The following is a 25634-nucleotide window of genomic DNA, read 5'->3' on the forward strand; positions in this document are numbered from 1 at the left end:
TCTCTTAATAAGAATTAATTGCTTAATAAAAGACCTAGATATTGAGGGAGTCCTAAATCACTAAAATTCTTGATTTGAAAAAACTACTGATCCCTTTATGAAAATTTAAGGAGAGATGATTTTGACCTTTTAAACTTCCTCAGAATCATGGCTGTCAGAGCTGAATTTTTACAGACTGAACAGAAGTCTCTAATTTGCTCTGTTTTGTCATTTAGTTGTTTTACAGTCACGTCCAACTCTTTGTGACCCCATTTGGGGTTTTCTTGGCAGAGATACTGGAGTGATTTGCCACTTCCTTTTCCAACTCATTTTATAAGTGAAGAAACTGAGGCAAATAGGGTTAAGTGTCTTGCCCAGGGTCACACAACTAGTAAGTGTCTGAGACCAGATTTGAATTCAGGAAGTTGAGACTTCTGGGACTTCAGGCCCACCTCTCTCTCCAGTGTGCCATGTAGTTGTCCTGACTTGCTGTAAAGAGAGCTTTTTTAGTGGTTTCTTTTCCTAGGCTTGCCTTCCTAATTGCCCTGACATATGGCTTTTCCCTTTAGGTTGCTTATGCTTCGAGGGATGCCCAAATTTCAGTTGCTCTTTTTCTTCATCTTCTTGGATATCGCTTGTCTGTGAGTTCAACCAAGAATGGCAGTGTGGAAACCAGCTGGCAAAAAGTCTTGACAAAGTGCCAGGACCTTGTGGATCTCCCTTTCCGTGGTAAAGGAAACAGCAATACCATGGGAGCAGAAAGTATTGGGGAAACAGGGTCCCCAAAGAAGGCAAGAAACCGGAAGTCTAGAGCTGGTGGGCTGTCTTTGGGCAGTCAGAGAGGAAGAGATCCGAGGAAACAAAAACAGAAGCCCCTGGGCAAGGGCTGTTCTGCAAGGTAATTGGATCTGGATCTTTTTCTTTGGGTCCCTCAAACTAGAGATTAGATGGCATAGGTTCTAGTGAAGTGTTTTACATGGAATATGGACAATAATCTAAAGATAAACACAGGAAGAAAATTCACTTAAATTTTCCCCATTGGTATTTTAGATTCCTTACTGGATTTCCCATTTACAGGCATCTTCTTGCATTTCATTGTCCTGAACAACATTATTTGACAATAATATAATTATAACCTCTGACTAAACTCAGTCCATGTGGTGTAGAGAGCTGACCTTTGACTATGGAAAACCCAGATTTGAGTCCTGCCCCTGATGCACACTAGCTATGTGAGGAACTCTGGGCAAATCACTTAACTTCTCTGTGTCTCAGGCAACTTATTGTATTAACAATATATTAGACAAAACAGTTGCCTGTCTGTGTTGGAAGAGGAATTTTCCTTATCAGGATTTCCTAGGGGGAATGAAATCACAGGTCTAGTTTAAAAAAAAAAAGCTAAAATTTATAGAGCACTTAAGGTTTGCAGAATGCTTTATAAATTTTTGCTCATTTGATCTTCTCAGTTACCTTGTGAGTTAGGTGCTTTTATTATCTTCAATTTATAGATTAATAAACTGAGACTGAGAGAGGTTAATTTGATTTTTCCAGGGTCACAACCTAAGTCAGGCCTTCCTTACTCCAAGTTCAGTGCCCTCTTAGCTATACCACCGATCTGCTTCACAAAAGAAAACTAAATTAAACTAAATAGCACTGTAATATCATGGCGCTCTGCTATATCATTTGGCAGGTTGGATGGTATAACAGTGGAACTGAATATTCCCAAATCATTGTTTCACTTAACCCATATTTTTGTGGAATCAATTTATAGTAGGAATCATCATAATAATAGTAATTCTGTAATAAATATACTTATCATTAAATTATATTTTACATATATTATTAAATTATATTTTGTTATTACATTATATTTATTAAAAATTATATAATAAACATTTATGTAGCATGTCAGCATCAAAGTGCTTTCTATATGTTATCTCATTTGACAAAATATAAGCATGCCTGTATTTGCATCTAGATCTTCATGATACTGGCATCCAAGTGACTTTAATTCGCTTCTTTCTTCTGCCACTGATTTTGTTGTGACCAGCCTCCAATTTTTACATCTGTAAAATAGTGATTGAACTGCTTATCCCTCATCAACAGACCTGTTTTTTTTTTTTTTTCAAAATAAAGTCATGTAACTTATATTTGTTCTAGGTAACATCACACTCCAAGGAAATGCTATTTCCCAGTTAATAAGAGTTTTCTGGTATAATTTTGTAATAGCTAATGCAATGAAATGACTAATAGGAAATTTGGAGTGGAAATTTGGTCTCCCTGGTACAGTGCCTTTAAGGAATGGAATGATTAATTCAAAACAAGCATTGCAAATCAACCAAAAGTAAATCCACATGATTCTCATTATTTTAGTTTGAGCCCCTTTAATTTGAATTTGCTGTTTTGATCTCCTGAATTGGAAAGAAATGAAATTTTATCCTGTATGGCAGAACTCTTTTTTTTTTCCCCAAATGCTTTATTAACTTCTGGTTTACTTCATTCATTTCCACCAGATTTTGGGTTACAAATTTTCTCCCTGTTTTTCTCCTACCCACCTCCCCAAAATAGAAATAGGATTTCCCCTCCTCTTTTTTCCCAATTACATGTAAAATAGTATTAATAATCGTGTATATATATATATATTTAAACATTTGGTTTTAAAACTTTGAATTCCAGATTCATTCCCTTCCTCCCTTGTTACTCTCCCCTACTGGGAAGATAAGCAATTCAACACAGGTTGTACATGTGTAGCTAGTGCAAAACATTACCATAGTAGATACATTGCAGAAGACCAGCTATACTTCCCTCCCTCCTGTCTCATCTCCCACCCGATCTACTCTCCACTTTGGTCCTGTCCCTCCTCAAAAGTGTGTGTTTCCAACTTCCCTCTCCCCAGCCTTCCCTCCCTTCCATCATCCCCCCTCTCATCCCCTTCTCCCCCACTCTCCTGCAGGGTGAGATACCCTATTTAGTGTGCATGTCATTCCCTCCCTGAGCCAAATTCAATGAGAATAAGGTTGACCCATTCCCTTATGTCTTCCTGTTCTTCCCCTCCATTGTACCCATTTTCCCTTGCCTCATCTATATAAGATAGTTTGCCCCATTCTGTCTCTCCCTATTTCCTCTCATTATATTCCTCTCTCACCTCTTAATTTCACCCTTCAAATATTATCCCTTCCCATTGAATTGGTCCTGTGCCCTCTATCTATGTATACCTGTAAACATATATACACATTCACATATGTAATCGTACACCCATATACCCTCTGATAAAGACTATATATATTTCTATTCCCTTCAACTATTTTCATACTGAGCAATTACAATTATCATTTTTCCATGTAGGAAAGTAAATAGTTCAACTTTGATAAGTTCTTTATGATTCCTTTTCCCTGTTTACCTTCTCATGCTTCTCTTGCTTCTTGTATCTGAATGTCAGATTTTCTATTCAACTCTGGTTTTTTCATCAAGAATGCTTGAAAGTCCTCTATTCCAATGAATGACCATATTTTCCCCTGAAACATGATACTCAGTTTTGCTGGGTAGGTGACTCTTGGTTTTAATCCCAGCTTCTTTGACCTCCAGAATATCATATTCCAAGCCCTTCGATCCCTCAGTGTAGAAGCTGCCAGATCCTGGGTTATCCTGATTGTGTTTCCACAATATTCAAATTGTTTCTTCCTGGCTGCTTGTAATATTCTCTCCTTGATCTGGGAATTCCGGAACCGGGCTATAATATTCCTAGGAGTTTTCTTTTTGGGATCTTTTTCAGGAGGTGATTGGTGGATTCTTTCAACCTCTATTTGCCCTCTGGTTCTAAAACATCAGGGCAGTTTTCCTTGAGAATTTCTTGGAGGATGATTTCTAGGTTTTCTTTTATCATAGCTTTCAGGTAGTCCAATAATTTTTAAATAATCTCTCCTGAATCTGTTTTCCAGGTCAGTGGTTTTTCCCATGAGATATTTCACATTGCCTTCTATTCTTTCAATTGTTTGGATCTGTTTAACAGTATCTTGATTTCTCCTCAAGTCACTAGCTTCCCTTTGCTCTAGTCTAAATCTGAAGGAATGATTCTTTTCAGTGAGCTTTTGAGATTGTTGTTCCATCTGGCAAATTCAGCTTTTTAAGGCATTCCTCTCCTCATTGCCTTTTTGAGCCTCTTTTGCCATTTGAGTTAGACTGTTTTTTAAGGTGTGATTCTCCTCAGTCAGTCTGTTGACTCATTTCGTAATTTTCTTGCATCGTTCTCATTTCTCTTCCCAATTTTTCTTCCACTTCTCTTATCTGCTTCTTAAGGTCCTCTGTGGCCTGTAACCAGCTTGTATTTTCCTTTGAAGCTTTTGGTGCAGGAGTTGTGACTTCACTGTCTTCCTCCTGTTCCATGCTTTGATCCTTTTTGTCTCCAAAATAGGAGTCTAATGTTGGGTTCTTTTGTTTGCTTTGTTTCCTTTGCCTGGTCATGTTGCCCCTCAGTCACTTGACCCCTGGGCTTTTTGCCACAGTAGGACTCTGCCACCAGACAGGGGAGCTTCTTACCAAATGCTGGGGTTTTCTCAGCTGCTGGAGGTATTAGTTGGGTGCCCTCTCTGAAGCCTCCACAGGCTCTGGCAAGCTGGTGACATACCCCAGGACCTCCACCCTAGACTGCAATCCAGATCCAAGCAGGTTAGAGCAAGAGTGATTACCCCTCAGACTGCTGCTTGGTTCCCCTACTCTGCAGGCCAGGAGCTGAAGCTGCCATGTGGGGGCCACTGTGCCACGGAGTCTCAGTGGTAGCTCTCCCAACTACTGGTACCAAAGTCCACACTGCCCTCACCTCTCACTTTGTCCTTAGCATCTATGTGTTGATAATTCTGGAAATGGCCACAGCTGCTCGTGATCTGGATTCCCTCCAGCTGGCAGCTGATCGGGCCCTCGCTGGGGCTAAAACCTCTTCTCATGGGGCCTGGGCTCAGCTCCCAGAGCTCTGTGCTGGTCAATTCCTGCTGGGCTGTCCTCAGTGGGAGGTTAGCTTCTCTGTGCCATTTTGTGGGTATCTGCCATTTCTGTAGCTCCAAAGTTTGTTCAGAGTCCCCTTTTACATGAATTGGGGAAGGTGGGAGCTGGAGCTGCGCGGAGGTCCTGTTTCTTCTTGACTCCCCAGAACTCTTATTATAGAGGCCTTAATTATTTTACCAGTAAAGCTATGTTGATACTTATAATTTTTTTTCTGAAAAAGATCTTGGGGTTATAGTGGACGGACTGTAGATGTAATGTGAAAAGTCAGTAGATGTGGCAGAGAAAAAAACTCACAAGAGGCATATTGTCCAGGAACAGGGTTCTGTATTTTTCTTCAGTCAGAGCACATTCAAAATTTAATTTTGGGTGCCACATTATAAGAAAAATATTGATAAACTGGAGAGTGTTCAGAGGAGGGCAGTCAGGATGGGGGAGAGCTTCGAGTTCATGTCGAGGATTATTTAAAGAAACCGAGCATGTTTAGCCTGCATAGTAGGAGAGTGGAGGAGTAGAAGTGGGTTAGGGAGGAGACATGATGACTGACTTAAGTATTTTGAGGGTTCTCTTATGGAGGAAGGATTAGGCTTGCTCTGTTTTGTCCCCAGAAAGCAGATTAAGGAATAGCGAGTGGGTAGAAGTTATAGAAGGGCGTATTTGGTCTAACTTGCAATTAGAGTTGTCCAGAAGTGGAATTGGTGGCTTCCCGAGGCAGTCAGTTCGGTCTTTGAGCCTCAGAGGACAGATGACCACTTAGCAGGGATTTTATAATAGCGTTTCCATTCAGGGGTGAGTTGGACTAGATGACTACTGTAGTCTCTTCTCTTGAATTCTGTTTTTGTGATAGTGTATAGAAACAATCCATGTTATTCCAAGGAGTCCATGCAAAAGCAACTAAAACTTTTACCTAGAATGTGATTTTCAGTGGGTGCCTTTTTTGTTTTTTCTTACAGAAAATCCCCCCTCTATGACAATTGCTTCTTACATGCTCCTGATGGACAACCCCTTTGCACTTGTGATAGAAAGAAAGCTCAGTGGTATCTAGACAAAGGCATTGGAGGTAGGAGATCCAGGTGCTCAGTTGATATATAACCCAGGAATGAGGTGGGGGGTGGGGGTGGTCCTGAGGCAGATTGTTGAAAAATGAGGAAGGAAAAAGAAATATGAAGATATGCAGAGGGGTCTTGAAATAATTGCTAATGTGGGCTTACCTCTTTCTTGTTTAGCTGTATTATTTTTGGCCCTTATTGTTTTATGTAAACCTATCCCCAGAGTTACTAAAGTTTATTTGACCTTATGATATCTCAAGTGATTTATCTGGGAAAACTGATTTGAAGTACCTGAAAAAAGAAGTGTTAGAATTTTGGTTTGTGGACACCTGACCTCTGTAGAGAAATGTCAGTAAGAAAGTGTCCTAGTAAATGGGCAGGCCTGGGACTTCAGAACCAGATATGGGCTCCTGGCTACGTTCAAGGATATAATCTTTTACATATTGTGCTTTTCACTGGGCAGTGAATTAATGAAAAAGCATTGATTAAGCACTATACATGAAGGACTATAATCGTAAAATGATAGAGATACAAAGAAAAAGGATAAACAGTCCCTGCTCTCAAGGGGCTCATGCCTAGGAGTCCATAGGGTATGTTAATTACCACATCAGATGGCAATGCCTAGGAGTCTGAAGGTGTCATGGCAGTGCAGGTTGTAAGGCAGGTAATCAGATTCTAAAGCTTCTTTCTTCCTTCTTTTTGAAGAGCTGGTGAGTGAAGATCCTTTTGTGGTCAAGTTGCAATTTGAACCATCAGGACGGCCTAAATCACCAAAAGATTATTATCTGATGGTTAAGGAGAACCTTTGTGTAGTATGTGGCAAGAGAGAATCCTATATACGGTGAGTTTGGGCCTTCCTGGGCCTCTGATCCACAAATGAAGTTATATGTGTCTAGTAGGAATGCAGAATTATATCCTTTTTCCCAAGACTGTCAACAACAGCTGATAGTCTTGTCCCTGGTAGCTTCCAGATCTCTCATGGAGTTGCAAAGCCCTCCCTTCATCTGGGGAACTAGCTCCTGACTCATGCTGATGTCACCTTTCTTGAGTAGGAGACTTCTCTTATGTCCACCACAGGGAAAGAAGTCCTTGAAGTAGATTAAAAGTATTCCTTAAGCCTCCCTTCATTCAGAAAAGAAATAATGGACAGCTTCCCTCTGTATTATCCTCTTTCTCACATCCTTTTCATCTGCTTCTCCTTGGAGTGATCCTGAAAGCATTTTGAGTCTTGAATTTTGTTTTCAAAAAGGTTTCCCATATTACTTTAGTGTATTCGGGGTGATAATTTCTTTTGAGGTTAGAGTTTTTATATATCCTTTGACAGTGAAGTTGAGTCTGGATATCAAAAGATGTTTTCTTCTTAGCGTTGTGGTATGACCCAGCACAAGTCACTTTCACCCTACCTGAAAACCAAGACAGAAATTTGTGGCTATCATAGAATTTCTCAAAAGATAGTTGATCTTTTTTTTTTTTTGAGCATTCGGGGTTAAGTAACTTGCTCAAGGTTACACGGCCAGTTATTTCTGGGTGTGGTGCTAAGTGTCGGAGCCCAGATTCGATTCCCCGGGTCATCCCGACACTGGAGCCGATGCTCTTACTTGCTGAGCCACCTGGCCCGCCCCTAAGATAGTTGATCTTATAAAATAACAGTGAATCTTAATGAGTAAATTCTTCCCCAGATGAAAGAAACTTTCTTTTTTGAAGAGCCCAGGATATAATTGCTTCATAGACTCTCAAAGTTAAGAGAGTTTGAAATCTACCTCTGTTTGGAGCATGAATTCCCCTTGTGATATTGCCATCATGCAGTCTTCACGATGGGGCATGTACCAATTCATGAAGTAACCTTTTCGATTTTGGAAAAATGCCATTCATGAACCCAAATCTTCCCCCATGCAACTTCTGCCTATTAGTAGTAGTTCTGCCTTCTGGGGCTAAGCAGTCAGATATTCCTTTTTGCAGAAAGAGATTGTGGTACTCTGTGTGCCGTGCTCTGAAAAAAGTGATATTTAAAAAGAAAATTCAGAATGAGGATGTTAGTCTTATCATATGTACCAAATAGTTATAACTGGCCACTGGACCCAGGTGGCTTCAGAGGGGAAAGTGAGGCTGCACAGCCCACCCTCATTTAAATCCAATTCACTCGCAAGGTCCATAGGACCGTCATCTTTCTGATGTCATGGTCGTCCTCTGAGAACAAAGGATAAACCACAACGTGTCATATAGCTTCTCACCTTTCTTCCCTATATGTCAAAGGCCACTAGAAAACATTTTCTTTCACCGAGTGTTTTCTCTAGTTCATGCAGCCTTTATTTTATTTATTTTTTTTAGTTAAGCTTTTTATTTAATGTTACAAAAAATATTTAGTCAAACAGACCAAAGCCCATGTCATCATCGGACTCCTCGGATTCTTCTTTTTTGCTTCTTCTTTCTTCTTATCCTCAGCTGGGGCAGGTGTGCTAGCAGGGGCAGCACCACCAGCTGCTGGGGCAGGTCCACCAACTCCTACATTGCAGATGAGACTTGCAGTGTTGACATTGGACAGGGCCTTGGCAACTAATCCAGGCCAGAATGGTTCAACATTTACACCTGCTGCTTTAATGAGGACATTGATTTTTATCCTCTCATCATCGTGAAGGATGAGAGCAGAGTAGATGTAAGCAAGCTCAGAGATGTCCATTTCAGCAGACAGATGAGGAGAGGCTTGTTTGTAGTGGTGCTAGTCGCCGGCTGAAGTGAGGGTTCACCCCAATGTGGCCTTAGCTTCCGAAGAAGAACCAAGCACCTTACAGACAACTGAAGAGAGCTCATGCAGCCTTTATTAAGTGCATATAAGACACCATGTTAGGCAGTGGGGATAAAAAGACCCCAAAAACCAGCCAGCCCCTGCTGTCAAGGAGCTGTTGTCATTGACCTACATAGCTCTCCTGTAATTAATGAATGAAATCAGAGAGGATGTTATTTGTAATTTGGACCAACCTGCTGGTAGGGTAGTTATAATTACATCTGAAATTTTATAGTACGTTAAAGTTTGCGAAACATCTAACATAATCATCTCATTTTTTTTCCTCACAATTTTGTACTTTGAGGTTAGATACCATAAGCATCACCCTCATGTTACAAATGAGGCAAATGCCTTGACCATGGTTGCCTAGCTAGTAAATGTCAGTCGGGATTTGAATCTAGGTCTTCCTAGTTCCAAGTCTGTTCTTCTCTTACCCCATACTGGAATGTTGAGTAGCAGTTTATTGGCTGCGAATTGCTCAAGGCTTCTTTGTGAGTTAGAGCTCAGAATAGTATCCATTTCTCTACCTTTCTTTTTTTTTTTTTGCTTTTTTGGAGGGGGGAAAGCATGGCAATAAAGGTTTAAGTGATTTGCCCAAGGTCACAGGGCTAGTAAGTGTTAAGTGTCTGAGGCCGGATTTGAACTCAGGTCCTCTTGACTCCAGGGTTGGTGCTCTATTCACTACTACATCTAGTCCCTCTAGATTATCTTTGACCCAGCTACAGATGAGGAAATCTAGGATTCTGGAATGATAGTGTTTTACATATCAATAGTGCATGTGTTTGGGGATGGGGGCCTCATTTCAGGAAGAACGTAGTTCCCCGTGAATACCGGAGACACTTCCCCATTCAGATGAAGGACCACAATTCCCATGATGTGTTGCTCCTGTGTACCTCCTGCCATGCCATTTCAAATTACTATGACAACAACCTCAGGCAACAACTTGCGGAAGAGTGTGGGGCCCCCATTGGCTCTGAGGAGGGGTTACGCTTTTTAGAAGACCCATTCCGCCGTCAAGTTCGCTCTGGGGCTAGGGCCCTGCTCAATGCCAAGAACCTACCTGCTTACCGCAAAGAAGAACTCCTACAGGGAATCAAGGAGTTTTTTAAAACAGAGATTGTCACAGACCTGATACTAAAGGAAGCCGCAAGTTTGGAAACCAGGTACCATTTAAAGTTATGGTTAGATGGGGGAAGCACTTCCTTAAAGTAAAACCTTATTACTGATACCTGCTTTTATAGTTAGGGAAAGGGAATTACCTACACAGGTATATGTAGATTACACCAAATATGTGTATCTAGATACTTACACTATTGAGTATAAGATGCTTATACTACTATCTTTTAGTATAGAATTTACTTGTTTGTTTTTTTATTTGTAGATCTTAGAAGTATTTCAGTTGGTACAATAGGTCATAAAAAACTCAAAAAGTTAAATCAAAGTTCTTCCAAGTTTAGTTACTGGCTTTCCCTACTGAATCTCGTTGTTCAGTAGCACAAAATTTAAAATTATTACATTTCTAAGCCTCCAGAACCCTAATGATGTTCCTGCTTGTTTTTTGTGTTTTTTTTTCTTTTGCTGCTTGTTGTTATTATTTCCTTAAATAATAACATCTTACATTTACACAGTCCTTTTTCTGTCAGTATTTCAGTATCTTTTTATCTACTGTCTCATTTTTTAAAATTCTCACGATCAGTTATAAATAACTTATGATAGCATTACCAATTTATGAATAGATAAGTAAAGGCATTTACAACCAAAATGACTTAACCATTTGATAGAATATAGCACAGCTATTGGAACTGAATCAGAGCTATTGAAAATGGAGCAGCCTCCATCACTTCTTGTTTGTTTGGTTTTTATTTAGAGGTTAAGTGACTTGCCCAAAGTCACCCAGCTAGTTTGTGTGTGTGTGTGTGTGTGTGTGTGTGTAAGTGTTTGAGGTCAGATTTGAACTCAGGTCCTCCTGACTCCAGGGCTGGTGCTCTATTCACTGTGCCACCTAGCCAACCCCCTCCATCACTTCTTAACAGAGGTGGAATCCTTTGGGTATGGGACATTGTCAGCCTTGGTTGATGTGTTGGTTTTGTTGAAATGCTTTCTCTACTCTGCCCCCCCCCCCTTTTTTTGTTACAATGTGTGGCTCTCTGGGTAGAGGAGAGAGGAAGAGGATATATTTGGAAATGAAGGAGATAAAGAAACAAGATGTCAGCAAAAATTTTTAAATCATCAAATGCTTTCCTTTTTCTTTTTTTCTTTTTTTGAGAGCAATTGGGGTTAAGTAACTTGCCCAAGGTCACACGGCTAGTTTTGTGTGTGTGTGTGTGTTAAGTGTCTGAGGCCGTATCCGAACTCAGGTCCTCCTGACTCCAGGGCCAGCACTCTACTCACTGCGCCACCTAGCCACCCCTGAATGCTTTCCTTTTTCCATAGAGATTAAATAAGATGAAAGACAAGCTTCTTTTACTAAGTTTATGATGAGTTCCATCATAAAATTTCTTCCATCTATAGACCTGTCCCCCAAATTCATCTTTACTGGCTCAGATGGTCAAGATATTTGCAGTTGAGAAGAACAGCTATTTGAGAAAAGACAGAGATGAGTTAGTGGTAGCTTTGAAAGAGCTGTGACAAAATATCTACAAAAACTTTGAAGACATTGACTTTTCTAAGACTTGTGAATTAAAGGATGTCTTGCTTGAGGAACAGCAAGGAGTCTAGTGCCACTGGGTAAGGGAGTATTTTTGGAGTGGGCTGAGGAGGAGGTTTTGCAGCCCTGGAGTCTGCAGGAGAGGTACTGTATTTTAGGTGAGGTTGAGAGTGCTTCTTTGGGATAGTCTTCCTTTTTTTTTTCTTTTGGAGGGGGGAAGGCAAAGCAGTTGGGGTTAAGTGACTTGCCCCAGTTCACAAAGCTAGTAAGTGTGTCAAATGTCTGAGGCTGGATTTGAACTCAGGTCCTCCTGACTCCTGGGTGGGTGCTTTACTCACTGTGCTGCCTAGCTGCCCCATGGGGTATTCTTTTGAAGGAAATGGAATTCCTTTTCAGGTAATACCTCATTAATCTTTAAGACACTCTTATAAAGTAGGAAGGTGACAGATATTATTCTCTTCATTCACTAGCACGTGATTGAAGATGTCAAGATTGAAATGCTTCTTATGTATATGATTTGTGAACCTATAGAAATGGACTGTAATTTTGTACACTGCATAGGCAGTCCAAACTGGATTCTCAATAGAGTATATGTAGGCAGAGTAACAACTCATAGAATACTGTCTAAAATGGATAGACTAGGGGTCTAGTGGGCTGGCATCTTCCTGGTCTGAAAATCCACTGCAGAGTGAAGATAAACAGTTTTTTATTAACACCATAATTTGTTTCTAAAAGTTTTATTGATCTCTTTTGGGTTTTTTTTTGGTCACTTTGATTTCCAGATATTTCATTTCCCTCTCCTTCCTAGAGAGCTGCCCCTTATAACAAAGAATAAAAACAGAGAGGAAAATAAAAGCAGTTTTAGTAAAACTGACACACTGCCCAGTTTTCACCCCCTGTCTGCCCTCTGGTTGACATGATTTCCCATCATGCTAGCTTTGTGCCTTGTGTCTTGGCAGGATTGCCAATGAGAGCTATGTTTCCCATGCGCTGAAGGTGGTACAGTGCCATGCAAAAGGTGGGTTGAGCTCCCTCATGCAGCTGGAGTGTCGCTGGCGCCAACACTTCTTGGACTCCATGAAACCCAGGCATCTGCCCCAGCAGTGGTCAGTCAACCACAGTCATCGAAATCTACTCTGGAAACATGGGGATAATCTGCTGGTGGAGCTGTCAGGTTAGCTTCTCTCCTGTCAAGAGATGGAAGGAACAGAAAGAGACCTTGGGGCTATATGGGGAAGTTGGGGGGGAAGGTGCCTTCCCTTTTTCTCCCTCCCAATCCCCCATTTTGGGGCAGCACAAAATATCAGAGCTTCCTATGGTAAAACTAATCTGTACCTCTTGTGAGTCCCCTTCTGTAGCTGGACAGGGCTTCCTAAGGATAGCATAAGGTTTTCTGAATACTAGTTGGTGAGATCAGTCTGTGTTTTACTTGCTCTTATTTTAGTGGACAAAGGAGACTTTTGTTTGGATTTTTCTTCCCTTACCTCCTGGAGACAAGAAAAAGAGAATGAGGGACACCTGCCTAGAGTTTTTAATCCATTTATTCCAACTCTGGTTTCTTTGGTCCTTATTCAGAGGGAGCTGTCAGGTATAGAAAGGTGATCACTTCACAATTGAAAGGGAAGAAAAATCTTTTCCTGAGGGACCCAGATTCATTATCTTAAATTCAGTCTTGAAATCAAGCAGCCCATTCTGAATGGGTCTTTTATGTGACCTCTCAGGGTACCATAGATCAAAATAGTAACTTCTTGTTACCTTATTCCACCCTGGTGCTGGAAGGGAATTATTCTTTGGCCAGGAGTGTTTCAGTTGGGAGAACAGAAAGAAGGGGTAGGAGTCATGGGTATGGCTCCTTGCAGACATCAGGAAATAACCTAAATAATTTACTTTGCTTTTCTTATTATGTTGTTCCCTGCATGCATGACCCAGCCAGGTTAATGATGCAGCCCTTTTCTGGTAGAGAGACTTCCCTTTTCAGGATTAAGGCATAAAGTTCCTGCATCATTCCTCATCCTTCACCCCCGACCCCATCTGCAACATTGACATCTTTTTAACCCCTAACTTACCTCTAAGCTGTTCTGTCAGGCTGTAAATGTTTAGAACCCTAAGATAAACTACATATGATACTGATAAGTGTCCAAAATGCAACTTATTAATTATATATTTTTCTAATTTACCAAGAAAGCTTGTGGTGTGGATCACTGACTCCCAGTAGGCTTAGAAAGAAATATGTGACCAGCATCTAACAAAAAGTATCATTTTGTAATTGTCTCCTTTGTTGGTGATGGTTGCTCTAACATTGACAAATAAAACCTTTTCTAAATTTAAGGCTAATAGAGCATAGATTCTTAATTTTCAAAAAGTTTATGAGTAAATTTTGGGGAGTGGGGGAGTTTGAAATCCAGTCCCATAGATGTTCACCGCAACTGCATGTGCATATACACATACAACCACTGCTTTAATAACATTATCTTTCCTTCAGTGCTCACACTTACCTGGACATTTGCATCACAACAAATTGATGTTCATTTTCCCTCTGCATTTCTGCCTGCTTCTGAACACATTCTTGAGCCCCATAAGAAGCCAAATAGGCACTTCCAGGGACCTGAATAGAAAAGCCTTTAAAAAGGATAGCACCAGTCACTCTGATACTAGCATGATTAGCTGAAGAAATTACGCAGGTCCTTGTTACAGTGGGCATGCTGTCTTGGATCAGTGTGTGGAGAAGAAAGGAATTGGGGCAGGATTGATAATTGAAGGTATTAGGGAACAGTGGGAAGATGGGCTGAATTTGTGTTCCTTACCTCCAGAAGAGATTACTCAGCCATAGGGAGAGAGAAAACCTGGGTCTGTGTACTATACAACCTCTTTTCTTCGGGACAATGGTAATTGCACAGATTTGCAGCCCTTATTCAGTAAGTCTATCCTGAACCATCTTAGCAACCTGTCATTAAGACTGACATTCCATCACTCCTGTCTCCATGACCAAACCAAGTCCTTCATGAAAAAGACTGGGTCTTATCTAGCCCACACATTTTCCACACTGACAGAAAAACACTTAATAGGAGATTGTCTCCATGATCATAATTTTTGTGGATACAGAGCCTTTTCCTTTATGTATTCCTATTATATTCGTATTCTCCACTTTATTCTTTTGTTCTTCCCCCCATTCCCTTACCTCTTTCCATTTTCATGACTTTTGAAATTGTGTTTTTTGCATTTAAATAAAAAGATAAAACTGGGTTCTCTTTGACAGAGAAGCAATGACTAATTTTCCATTGTGGGGTCAGAAAAGTAAAACACCAATAGATTAGTTTAGGAATATTGCACTCATAAATTACTTATCTTTATTCATTTCACAGACAATCAGATGGCAAAACCTGTTTCACAGAAATTTTAATAGGTACTTATAGGAACCTAACAGGTCTTATAGGTACCTAACAGTACCTGACAAACTCCATTCCGCTTCCTTTAAGCATGTCTTATTTTCTTGCTTCTGATGTTGGTTTGCCGTTGATTTTCTTCTTATGACTTTCTTCTCATTGCCTTCCACCTTATTAAGAGATTCAGGGGAAGCCCTAGGTTTTAAATTACTTGTGTCATGCCTACATATGGCTCATTTGTTCTAGAAAACTCTAAACATCAAATGTGAGAGGATTTATGTCAAGCATTTTATTAATCTTAAAGCGCTATACAAATGGGCACTATTATTATCATCATTAGTGGTGGTGGTAGAAGTAAAGACAAAAAATAGGAAATAGGAAAACTCGCATTGAATTTGAGTTCATTGTTTCATGTGCTATTATATTGATTTATAACATCGTTAAATGGAATGATATTACATTACTTATATTTATATTACTTCAGTAAATCATTGTTTGTAAAATTACAGGCTTTCAGAGCTGGAAATCTTAACGCAACCCTTACCTGCATAGGATGACCCTTTATATAATTCCTGATGAATTCCACTTGAAGACCTGAAGTGATGAGGGTTCACTACCTCAAGAGGCAGTTCATTACAGTTTTAGACAAATCTAATTTTTTGGAAGCTTTTTTCATTATTTTTAAGTGAAATCTACCTCTCTTTCGGCTCCAAGCTCAAATTTTGTCATGTGCAAAATGGAAAAACTGAGACTCTAATTGTGATTTGGCCATGGTCACTTTTAAGTTCTGATTTACATCATTCAGTTCTGCCAGATTTTGAGTTACAAATTTTCTCTCAATTTTTCCCCTACCCACCGCCCCAAAATAGCAGTCCCACTGAATATCCCCTCCTCCAATCTGCTCTCTCCCATATCTTCTCCCATACCCCCTTTGACTTTTCCAGTAGAGCAGGTGGATCTCTATGCCCCAGTGCCTGTATAACTTATTTCCTAATTACATGTAAAATAGTATTAATTATAATATATATATATAAGTATATATATATATATATGTATTAAACATTTGATTTTAAAACTTTGAATACCAGATTCATTCCCTTCTTCCCTTGTCACCCACACTTACTGGGAAGATAAGCAGTTCAGTATAGGTTGTACATGTGTAGCTAATGCAAAACATTACATAGTAGATATATTGTAAAAGACTGACTATATTTCCCTCCCTCCTATCCCACCTCCTGCTTATTCTATTCTCTACTTTGATCCCGTCCCTTTTCAAAAGTGGGTGCTTCCAACTTCCCTTATATATTCCCTTCAACTATTTTCATACTGAGAAAAGTTTCATAAGTTACAATTATTGTTTTCCCATGTAGGAATGTTAACAGTTCAACTTTGATAAGTTCCTTATGATTTCTTTTCCCTGTTTACCTTTTCATGCTTCTCTTGCTTCTTGTATCTGAATGTCAAATTTTCTATTCAAAATTTTTTTTGGTTTTTTCATCAACAATGCTTGAAAGTCCTCTATTCCACTGAATAACCATATTTTCCCCTGAAACAGGATACTCAGTTTTGCTGGGTAGGTGACTCTTGGTTTTAATCCCAGCTCCTTTGACCTCCGGAATATCACATTCCAAGCCCTTTGATCCCTCAGTGTAGAAGCTGCCAGATCCTGGGTTATCCTGATTGTGTTACCACAATATTCAAATTGTTTCTTCCTGGTTGCTTGTAATATTTTGTCCTTAATGTGGGAATTCCAGAACCTGGCTATAATATTCCTAGGAGTTTTCTTTTTGGGATCTTTTTCAGGGGAGTGGATTCTTTCAACCTCTATTTTGCCCTCTGGTTCTAAAACATCAGGGCAGTTTTCCTTGAGAATTTCTTGGAGGATGATTTCTAGGTTCTTTCTTTAATCGTGGCTTTCAGGTAGTCCAATAGTTTTTAAATTATCTCTCCTGGATCTATTTTCCAGGTCAGTGGTTTTTCCCATGAGATATTTCAAATTGCCTTCTGTTCTTTCATTTGTTTGGATCTGTTTAATAGTATTTTGATTTCTCATAAAGTCATTAGCTTCCATCTGCTCCAATCTAATTCTGAAGAAATGATTCTCCTCAGTAAGCTTTTGAGAGTCTTTTTCCATCTGGCAAATTCAGCTTTTTAAGGCATTCTTCTCCTCATTGCCTTTTTGAGCCTCTTTTGCCATTTGAGTTAGTCTGTTTTTTAAGGTGTTATTTTCCTCGGGCTGTTGACTCTCATTTCATAATTTTCTTGCAGTGTTCTCATTTCTCTTCCCCATTTTTCTTCCACTTCTATTATCTGCTTCTTAAGGTCCTCTATGGCCTGTAACCAGCTCATGTTTTTCTTGGAAGCCTTTGGTGCAGGAGTTCTGACTTCACTGTCTTCCTCCTGTTCCATGCTTTGATCCTTTTTGTCCCCAAAATAGGAGTCTAATGTTGGATTGCTCTGCTTGGTTTGCTTCCTTTGCTTGGTCATGTCACCCCTCAGTCACTTGACCCCTGGGCTTTTTGCCACAGTAGGACTCTGCTACCAGAGAGGGGAGCTTCATACCAAATGCTGGGGTTTTCTCAGCTGCCAGAGGTATTAGTTGGGTGCCCTCTCTGAAGCCTCCACAGGCTCTGGCAAGCTGGACACATACCCCAGGACCTCCACCCTAGACTGCAATCCAGATCCAAGCAGGTTAAAGCAAGAACAATTACCCCTCAGACTGGTGCTTGGTCCCCCTACAGTCTGCAGGCCAGGAGCTGAAGCTGTCACATGGCAGCAGCTGCCCTGTAGCCCTCAGTAGCTTCTCTCCCCCGGGGCAAAAGTCTACACACTCCCAACTACTGTGTCCCAAAATCCACACTGCACTGACCTCTCACTTTATCCATAGCATCTATGTGTTGATAATTCTGGAAATGGCCACAGCTGGTGATCTAGGGTCCCTCCAGCCAGCAGCTGGTCAGGCCTGTCCTGGGGCTAAATCCTCAGTGTGGGCCTGGGCTTGGCTCCCAGAGCACTGCGCTGGCCGATTTCTACCGGCCTGCTGGGCTGCCCTCAGCGGAAGGTTAGCTTCTCTGTGTCATTTTATGAGTTCTGTAGCTCCAAAGTTTGTTTAGAGTCCCCTTTTACATGAATTGGAGGTGGTGGGAGCCGGAGCCACACGGAGGTCCTACTTCTACTCCACCATCTTGACTCTACCCGGGGCAGGTTAATTTTGCTGAAGTAAAGAGGAAGGAAAATCTAAATTGCAGGAACCTGGGCGTGTAAGGGAGGTATCAGGTAGAACTCTATAGATTCAGGAAAGGGGATTGGTGATGGTGGTGAAGAGAGTTACCAAAAAAGAAGTGGGGGGAAATGAAAAAAGATTGGAGTTATTCTAACTTGTGAATTTTGCAGTTTTCTCAGGGCTATGCCTAATTAAAATTCTCTGTTTACTATGGATAATCTCCCAAGTGGATAGTAATTTTAGTAATAATTGAGACTATAATAATAATAATAATAACTAACATTTATATTTTACTATGTGCCAAGAATTTTACAAATATCTCATTTGGTCCTCACAATAACCCTAAGAGGTAGGTGCTATTACTATCTACATTTTAGAAATGAGGAAATTGAGGCAGCAAGCGGTTAATTGTCTTGCCCAGGGTCACAGCTAGTAAAAATGTCCAAGAGCAGATTTGAACTCATATTTTCCTTACTTAGGTCCAGAGCTCTATCCACTGTACCACACAGCTTCCCCAATCCATCAGTATAAGTAAGATTAGGGAATCAATCAATAAACATTTGTCAAGCCCTCACTATGTGCCAGGAATGAGACAGAGCCTAGTTTGTGGACTGATAAATCAAATTGTTTCCTTTTGTCACATATAATGCTGTTTACTTTCAGTCATTCAGCAGGTACTTAGCCAGGGACATTGGTAGGCCCTGGGGATACAAAGACAAAAAAAAAAATGAAACAATTCCTACTTTCAGGGAGTTTACATTCTAATATAACATGTACATTTATACAAAACAAATACAAAATTTAAATAAAGGTGGTTGAGGGCGGGCAGGCACTAACTGTTGGGGGATCAGGGAAAACTTCATGAAAGAAGGGAGGGTCCTAAAGAAAAAGAGATTCTCTGAGGCAGGGAATATATCTCCAGCTATAAGGAATAGACAGGGCAAAGGCACATAAGACAATGCCATTTGTGAGGATCAGTGAGACCAGTTTGACTGGATCATAATAGGAAGTAAGATAATGTGTTATGAGATGCTGAAGAAAAAAAATATTATTGTTCTGGTGCATTTAGGCACAAGTCTGCCAGAAACTGTTTTCATTTACTATTATTTTTATATCTAAACTTATCTAGCCTAGAGAGAGAGAGCCAAATTTGGCATAGTCCCATGGCAGCTGCCCCATCCCTAATGCCCACAGATAAGACTCTATCCCAAGAAAATTTGAGGTAACATTTATAGGAACCTTGAACAAGGAAAAGATCGTAAAGATTAAAATAGTTTGAGAATTAACATTCTAAAACAATTCCTTCATTGACTTATAGGGTGGTAAGGACTACCCTGTTTCTATCATTATCAAATATCACAATTTCTTTTGAATAACCAAAGAAGGCACTTTTGATGCTAGGGGGTTCATTCACAAACCTTAAAATTAATTATTTTTCTTAATCCATTTTCCTAAGAAAGGCCTATTGTTCTCTGGCTAATCCATTTTCAGACAGGGAATTCTGGAAAAGACTTTTTTTTTTTTTTTGCTTTTTGGAGGGCAGTTGGGAGTTAAGTGACTTGCCCAAGGTCACACGGCTAGTTTTTTTGTGTGTCTGAGGCCAGATTTGAACTCAGGTCCTCCTGGGCCTGTGCTCTATTCACTGCCCCACCTAGCCGCCCCTTGGAAAAGACTTTTTGATGAGAGAAAATGCTATTTATATTTTCAGTTTTGCTGAAAAGGAAAGGTTTTATTTGTTTGTTAATATGCTTCCACAAAGGCTAGAAAGATAGGTTGGGGCCAAGTTGAGATGGGCTTTCAAAGTTGTACAAAGAATCTTCAGGCAGTGCAGGGAAAATGAAAGAGGTTCCCTTGATAATAACTCCACATTTGTTTTTCTTCCATGAGTACTATTGAGCCCTTTTGACAGTAGCATATGACTCAAGGCCTGAATTTCATCCTGGGCTTAAAAATGGAACTCACTGGGAGTTACCCATTTATCGGACATCTGGGGAAGTCCAAGCCTCAAGATAGTTCTATAAGGCTAGATTTCCTGTATTCTTCTCTGGGGTGAAAGTGGGATACATCAAGGTGTTGAGGGAGTTGATGTGTCTAGCAAACCACAAATTCATTTTCCTTTTGAGAATAGTCCAAACCACAGGATAGTCCTCTAATCCTATATGACCCTGAGGAAAGGAGGAATTCATCAGAGAAAAATAATCATATTAGTTGCCTATGGGGAGGGGAGAGAAGGAATAAACATTTTCTATGTGCCAGGCTAAGTGTTTTAACAAATATTTTCTTGTTTGATCCTTCAAAGAACACTACAAGGTAGGCACCATTATTATTTCCATTTTATAGTTGAGGAAACTGGGACAAATAAAGGTTAAGTGACTTCCACTTACCTAGTTAAGTGTCTGAAGTTTAATTTAAACTTGGATCTTCTTGACTCTAGATTCAGTGCTCTCATCTACTGTACCACCAGCTGCCTTCTGTGACCTACTGTTAATTGCTTATGCATTTTATGAATTTCTTTGGGATGAAGTAAAGGCTACTCCATACCAGTAAAAAAAAATAAGATCCATATAAAGGAGTTTGTTTTTTTCTTGTCAAAACAGTATGGAAATGAGTCTGGTAAGCATTTTAAAGGATTGAGAAGTGAGAGGGAGAATGGAAATGAGCATTTATTAGGCACCTAGGACATACTATGCATTGTGCTCAGCACTTATCTATTTTGATTCTCACAACCACCCTGATTATCCCGTTTTGCAGTTGAGGAAACTGAGGCAGACAGAATTGGGTCATAATAACTAGTTGTCTGAGGCTGGTTTTGAACTTTGTTCTTCTTCACTCTAGATTCAGCACACTCTGTCCACTGCATCACCTAGCGGTCTCTCAGAGGCAGGCAGGAGGAAGTGTATAAGGGAAGACAAAATTTTTGAGGAGGGTGGCTGAGATATATTGAAATTCACTTTCAGCAACCAAACTAGCTTTCTAACCTTGCTTTCTCTTGTCAATAGAAAACCTAGTTATTTTCTTTGCTTTCCTCTTCATTATACTGGTACCGTGTTTCCCCGATAATGAGACACTGTCTTATTAATTTTTTTGGACAGAAAAACACCAGAGGGCTTATTTTCAGGGGAGGGCTTATTTTAATGAACATTGACAGCAATTTTAATAAACAGGTAAATGTGAACAAAAAAATGTACCTTTATTCAATAAGCAAATCACTGGGGAAGAACAGGATGATGCGCTCACTGCTGCAGCTCTGATTGGATGCAGCTCGGAGCGCAGCCTGCGTTTCGGGGAGGGGGGGGACGGTGCATACAGAGGGTACCGTAATGTAGCGTGTAGTGCAGGGGATCACCTTCACTACAGTAGCAATCTCGATAGGGCTTATTTTCGGGGGAGGGCTTATTTTTGAGGAATCTTACACAGTAAGGGGAGGGCTTATTTTCGGGATGGGTCTTATTTTCGGGGAAATACGGTAATTATAGACAATTCACTTTTGAGGGCTTTGGGTCTGAAATTATCCACTGCCTTTCTAAACAGAGTAGCATACAAAGGTAACTGTCTTCCTTGGTTTCCTGAAGATAGCTTTGCTAGATTAGGGGACTGCCATCTCAGCCAGTTATTTCATGGGACTTGGTGTAGTAGAATTAGAAGTATACTGAGTTTGGAATTAGAGGACCTTAGTTTAAATCCAGTTCTGCCACTTACTAAGACTGTGTGACCACATTCCTCATCTATAAGATGAAGAGGTTGGACTAAATGACCTCTAAGACCCCCTCCAAATTTATGATCCTATGAACTTTAGAAATAATAGCTAACATTTATATAGTGCTTACTATGTGCTAAGCACATTACAGATACCTCATTTGATCCTTGCAACAACCCTGCCAGGTAGATGCTATTATGATCCCCATTTTACAGATGAGGAAACTGAAGCAAACAAATTAAGTGACTTGTTCAGGGTCATACAGGCAGCATTTGAACTCAGGTCTTCCTAACTCCAGGCCCACTGTGCCACTTTTCTCATTCCCATTAGCCTTCTGTGTAACAAACTTCATTCTTAATGAGAAACATTGCCTTTCAGATAGTTACATAGAGATGAATGGGATCACAGGTCATTTCTCATGCTGACAATCCCTTGCAAAGTATTTCAGAAATATTTTTCAGGGGATATTTGGCCATATTCCGTTGGCATATAGGGGTTGAATGAAGGGGTTGGCATATACCCTTCACAGCTGTAGAGTTTTGTATCTGGCTATTTAATTAGCCCATGAACCATTTCTTCCATACCACCCTACCTGTTCTTTCGCAAGGAATTTAACCACTAAACTATTGCAAACAATCCCTACCAACCACACTGAATATTTGGAGGGAGGCCTAACTCGGGCCAGTCCAGGCACTCAGGCTCAAGATTGAATTGAAACTTCTATGAACCAACAATGCAATAAAATGTCTTTACACTAACAATTTATAAGATTAAAAAAAAGTAGTAATTCAGATAAAAGAACTACTCCCTTCCATCTCTGTATTGACCATGCTAGATCCAAAAGGCATTCCCACTGGGCATAAACCTGTGACCCTCCCCCCCCCCAACTCCCCATCTGCTGGACGGGGAAGCCAAACCAATGATGATTGCATTTTGCCTTAATCACAAAGAGGTCAGGTGTAGTAGAGATAAATATAATTGTACATTAAGGTGAAGAGCAAAACCTTTGCCTAAATGTCAGAAATTTGCCATCCTAGGGGTTCAGAATGATAGCGATTTACTCCTGATTTTTCTTGTAATATAAACTCTCTAAATTAGAAAAGCATAGCAGAGACTGCTAAGGAACAGTGGATAGAATACTGGGTCTAGAGTCAGGAGAACCTGATTTCAAATCCAGTCTCAGACATCCACAAGCTCCATGACTCTAGGCAAGTCATTTAACCTTTTTGCCTCAGTTTCTTCAACTGTGAAATTAGGTTGATAATAGTATATGCCTCACAGGGTTGTTATAAGGATCATATGAGATAATTACACAAAACTCTATATTAATACTAGCTATTATTATTAGGATGAGAGCACTTAGACCTGAGGGACCATTAAATTGCCTTTAGGATTAAAGACAGTCAGTTATTCAAATTGAGTTATTATTTTTGCTGTGGACAGACCATCTGGTTTTAGAATCAGGAAGACTCCTCTTCATGAGTTCAAATCTGGCCTCAGATACTTACTAACTTTGTGACCCTGGGTCAGTTCACTTAACCTTATTTACCTCAGTTTCCTTCTCTGTAAAATGAACTAGAGAAGGAAATGGCAAACCATTCCACTATTTTTACCAAGAAAACCCCCAAAATGACAATTGAACAACAACCTACATACATACACACTTGCACACACACACATCCTTCTTCTCCTTAAAAGCCATCCTTATAATAAAAAAAAAAAAAATCAGGACAAAAGCAAATGACTTGAGCAGAAATGTGACCAAGTCAGAATTAGTATAATAGATTTTTTAAAATTTTATGGGGTCAGAGCCAAGATGGCAGAGTGAAAAACTGGGACTTACTTGAGATCTCCCCTAATCCCCTCTAAATACCTGTAAAAAAAAATGACTACATAAATTCTAGAGCAACAGAACCTGCAAAATGACAGAGTGAAAGAAATTTCCAGCCCAAGACAACTTGGGAGGTGGACAGGAAAGGTCTGTTGCACCAGGCTAAGAGAGAAGTGTAATCCAGCACAAAATGCATGAACACAGACCAGGCCAGAGTGAACATAAAACAGGCTCCAGGGTACTGAATCATTGGCAGTTGTGGCAGTTTCCAGACTTCTCAACCCATAAACACCAATCAGAGTTTACAAGGTAAATGGGAAAGATCTGTCAGAAATCAGTGATAGAGGAGTACTGTTCAATCCCAACCTGGGGGCAGTGGCAGCAGTGGCTTCTAGAGCTCTTGACCCACAAATGGTCTGGGTATCAGGTGACTGATCAAAAGGGGATTGCAAGGATCTCTTTTGGTGATGAGGCAGTATTCTCTTGCTTTGCTAGTGCTTGGATCTGGATCGCAGTCCTGGGGCAAGGAGGAGTGTTAAACTTATGGCAGTAGTGGAGAGGGAATTCTCACAGTTCCAAGACAGAAAAGAGTGCTTGTAGTCACTTGCAGACAAAAGCACAGGCCAGGAGAGGTGTAAATACCTCTCCTTAGATCATACCACCTTGAGAAGAACTGAAAATGTACAAGTCCCTAGAAATATCTCTGAAAACAGCTGCACAAAACCCTTGAAGCTTGGGAGAGTACACCCTCCACAGTGGAACCAGAGTCCTACCTTAACAAAGAGTTAAAAAGTCAAGTAATTGACTGGGAAAATGAGCCGTCTGGGGAAAACAAAGACTATAGAATCTTCCTTTGGTGATAAGATTAAAACATACAGCCAGAAGAATACAACAAAGTCAAATTTCCTACATCAAAAGCCTCCAAGAAAAATATTAATTGGCCTCTGGCCATGGGAAGAGCCCAAAACACATTTTGAAAATCGAGTAAGAGAAGCAAAGGGACAACTGAGAAGAGAAATGAGAGTGATGCGAGAAAAGCATGAAAAATGAATCAACAGCTTGCTAAGACAACCAAAAAAATGCTGAAGAAAATAGACTAACCCAAAGACTCCAGCTTCTGGGATAAGAATTCACTATTTGACAAAAACTGCTGGAAAAACTAGAAAATAGTGTGGCAGAAACTGGGCATAGACTAATATCTTACACTGTACACCAAAATAAAGTCTAAATGATCTGGATAAAAAGGCTGATACTGTAAGCAGTCTGGGAGAGCAAGGAATAGTTTACCTGTCAGATTTGTGGAGAAGAATTTATGTCCAAACAGGAGATAGCATTATGAAATGCAAAATGGATAACTTTGAACTGAAAAGTTTTTGTACTAATAAAGCCAATGTAACCAAGATTAGGAAAGAAGTGGAAAACTGGGAAAGAATTTTTACAACCAGTGTCTCTGATAAAGGCCTCATTTCTAAAATATACAGAGAACTGAGTCAAATTTATAAGAATACAAGTCATTCCCCAATTGATAAATGGTCAAAGGATAAGAATAGCAGTTTTCAGAGGAAGAAATTAGAGATATTTATCAGCATATGAAAAAAATACTCTAAGTGACTATTAAGAAATGCAAATCAAAACAACTCTTAGGTACCACATCTCACCAGTCAGATTGGTTAACATGACAAAACAGGAAAATGATAAATTCTGGAGAGAATGTGGAAAAATTGGAACACTAATGCATTGTTGGTGGAGTTGTGAACTGATCCAACCATTCTGGAGAGCAATCTGGAACTATCACCAAAGGGCTATTAAAAAAAATGCATATGACCCAGTAATACCACTTCTTGGGCTGTATCCCAAAGAGATCATAGAAGTGGGAAAAGTATACATATGTACAAAAATATTTATAGCAGCTCTTTTTATGGTAGAAAAGAATTGGAAATCACGGGGATGCCCATGAATTGAGGAATGGCTAAACAAGTTGTGATATATAAATGTAATGGAATACTATTGCGCTATAAGAAATGAGAAGCAGATGGACTTCATAATAACCT

At 40.0% G+C, this 25634-nt stretch overlaps 1 protein-coding gene across 16 annotated transcripts in view; it reads left to right on the forward strand.

Annotated features, from left to right (window-relative positions):
* The window catches only part of LOC138164389 (exonuclease 3'-5' domain-containing protein 2-like), a 69067-nt gene that overhangs the window by 38767 nt on the left and 4666 nt on the right, over nt 1–25634 (forward strand). For 14 of the 16 annotated variants that reach the window (XM_069092156.1, XM_069092157.1, XM_069092147.1 and 11 more), the window contains 5 exons: nt 549–877; nt 5925–6031; nt 6726–6861; nt 9609–9965; nt 12409–12623. In XM_069092156.1, the coding sequence (XP_068948257.1) occupies nt 549–877; nt 5925–6031; nt 6726–6861; nt 9609–9965; nt 12409–12623 (1144 nt within the window). Of the gene's footprint in view, nt 1–548; nt 878–5924; nt 6032–6725; nt 6862–9608; nt 9966–12408; nt 12624–15341; nt 25058–25634 lie in introns of those variants that run through there. The other 2 variants (XM_069092158.1, XM_069092159.1) reach the window with 2 other exon arrangements.

This window comes from Petaurus breviceps, unplaced genomic scaffold (assembly GCF_028583685.1).
Source record: "Petaurus breviceps papuanus isolate PSGF00001 unplaced genomic scaffold, PetGlider_PUasm1.0 189, whole genome shotgun sequence".
NCBI lineage: Eukaryota > Metazoa > Chordata > Mammalia > Diprotodontia > Petauridae > Petaurus > Petaurus breviceps.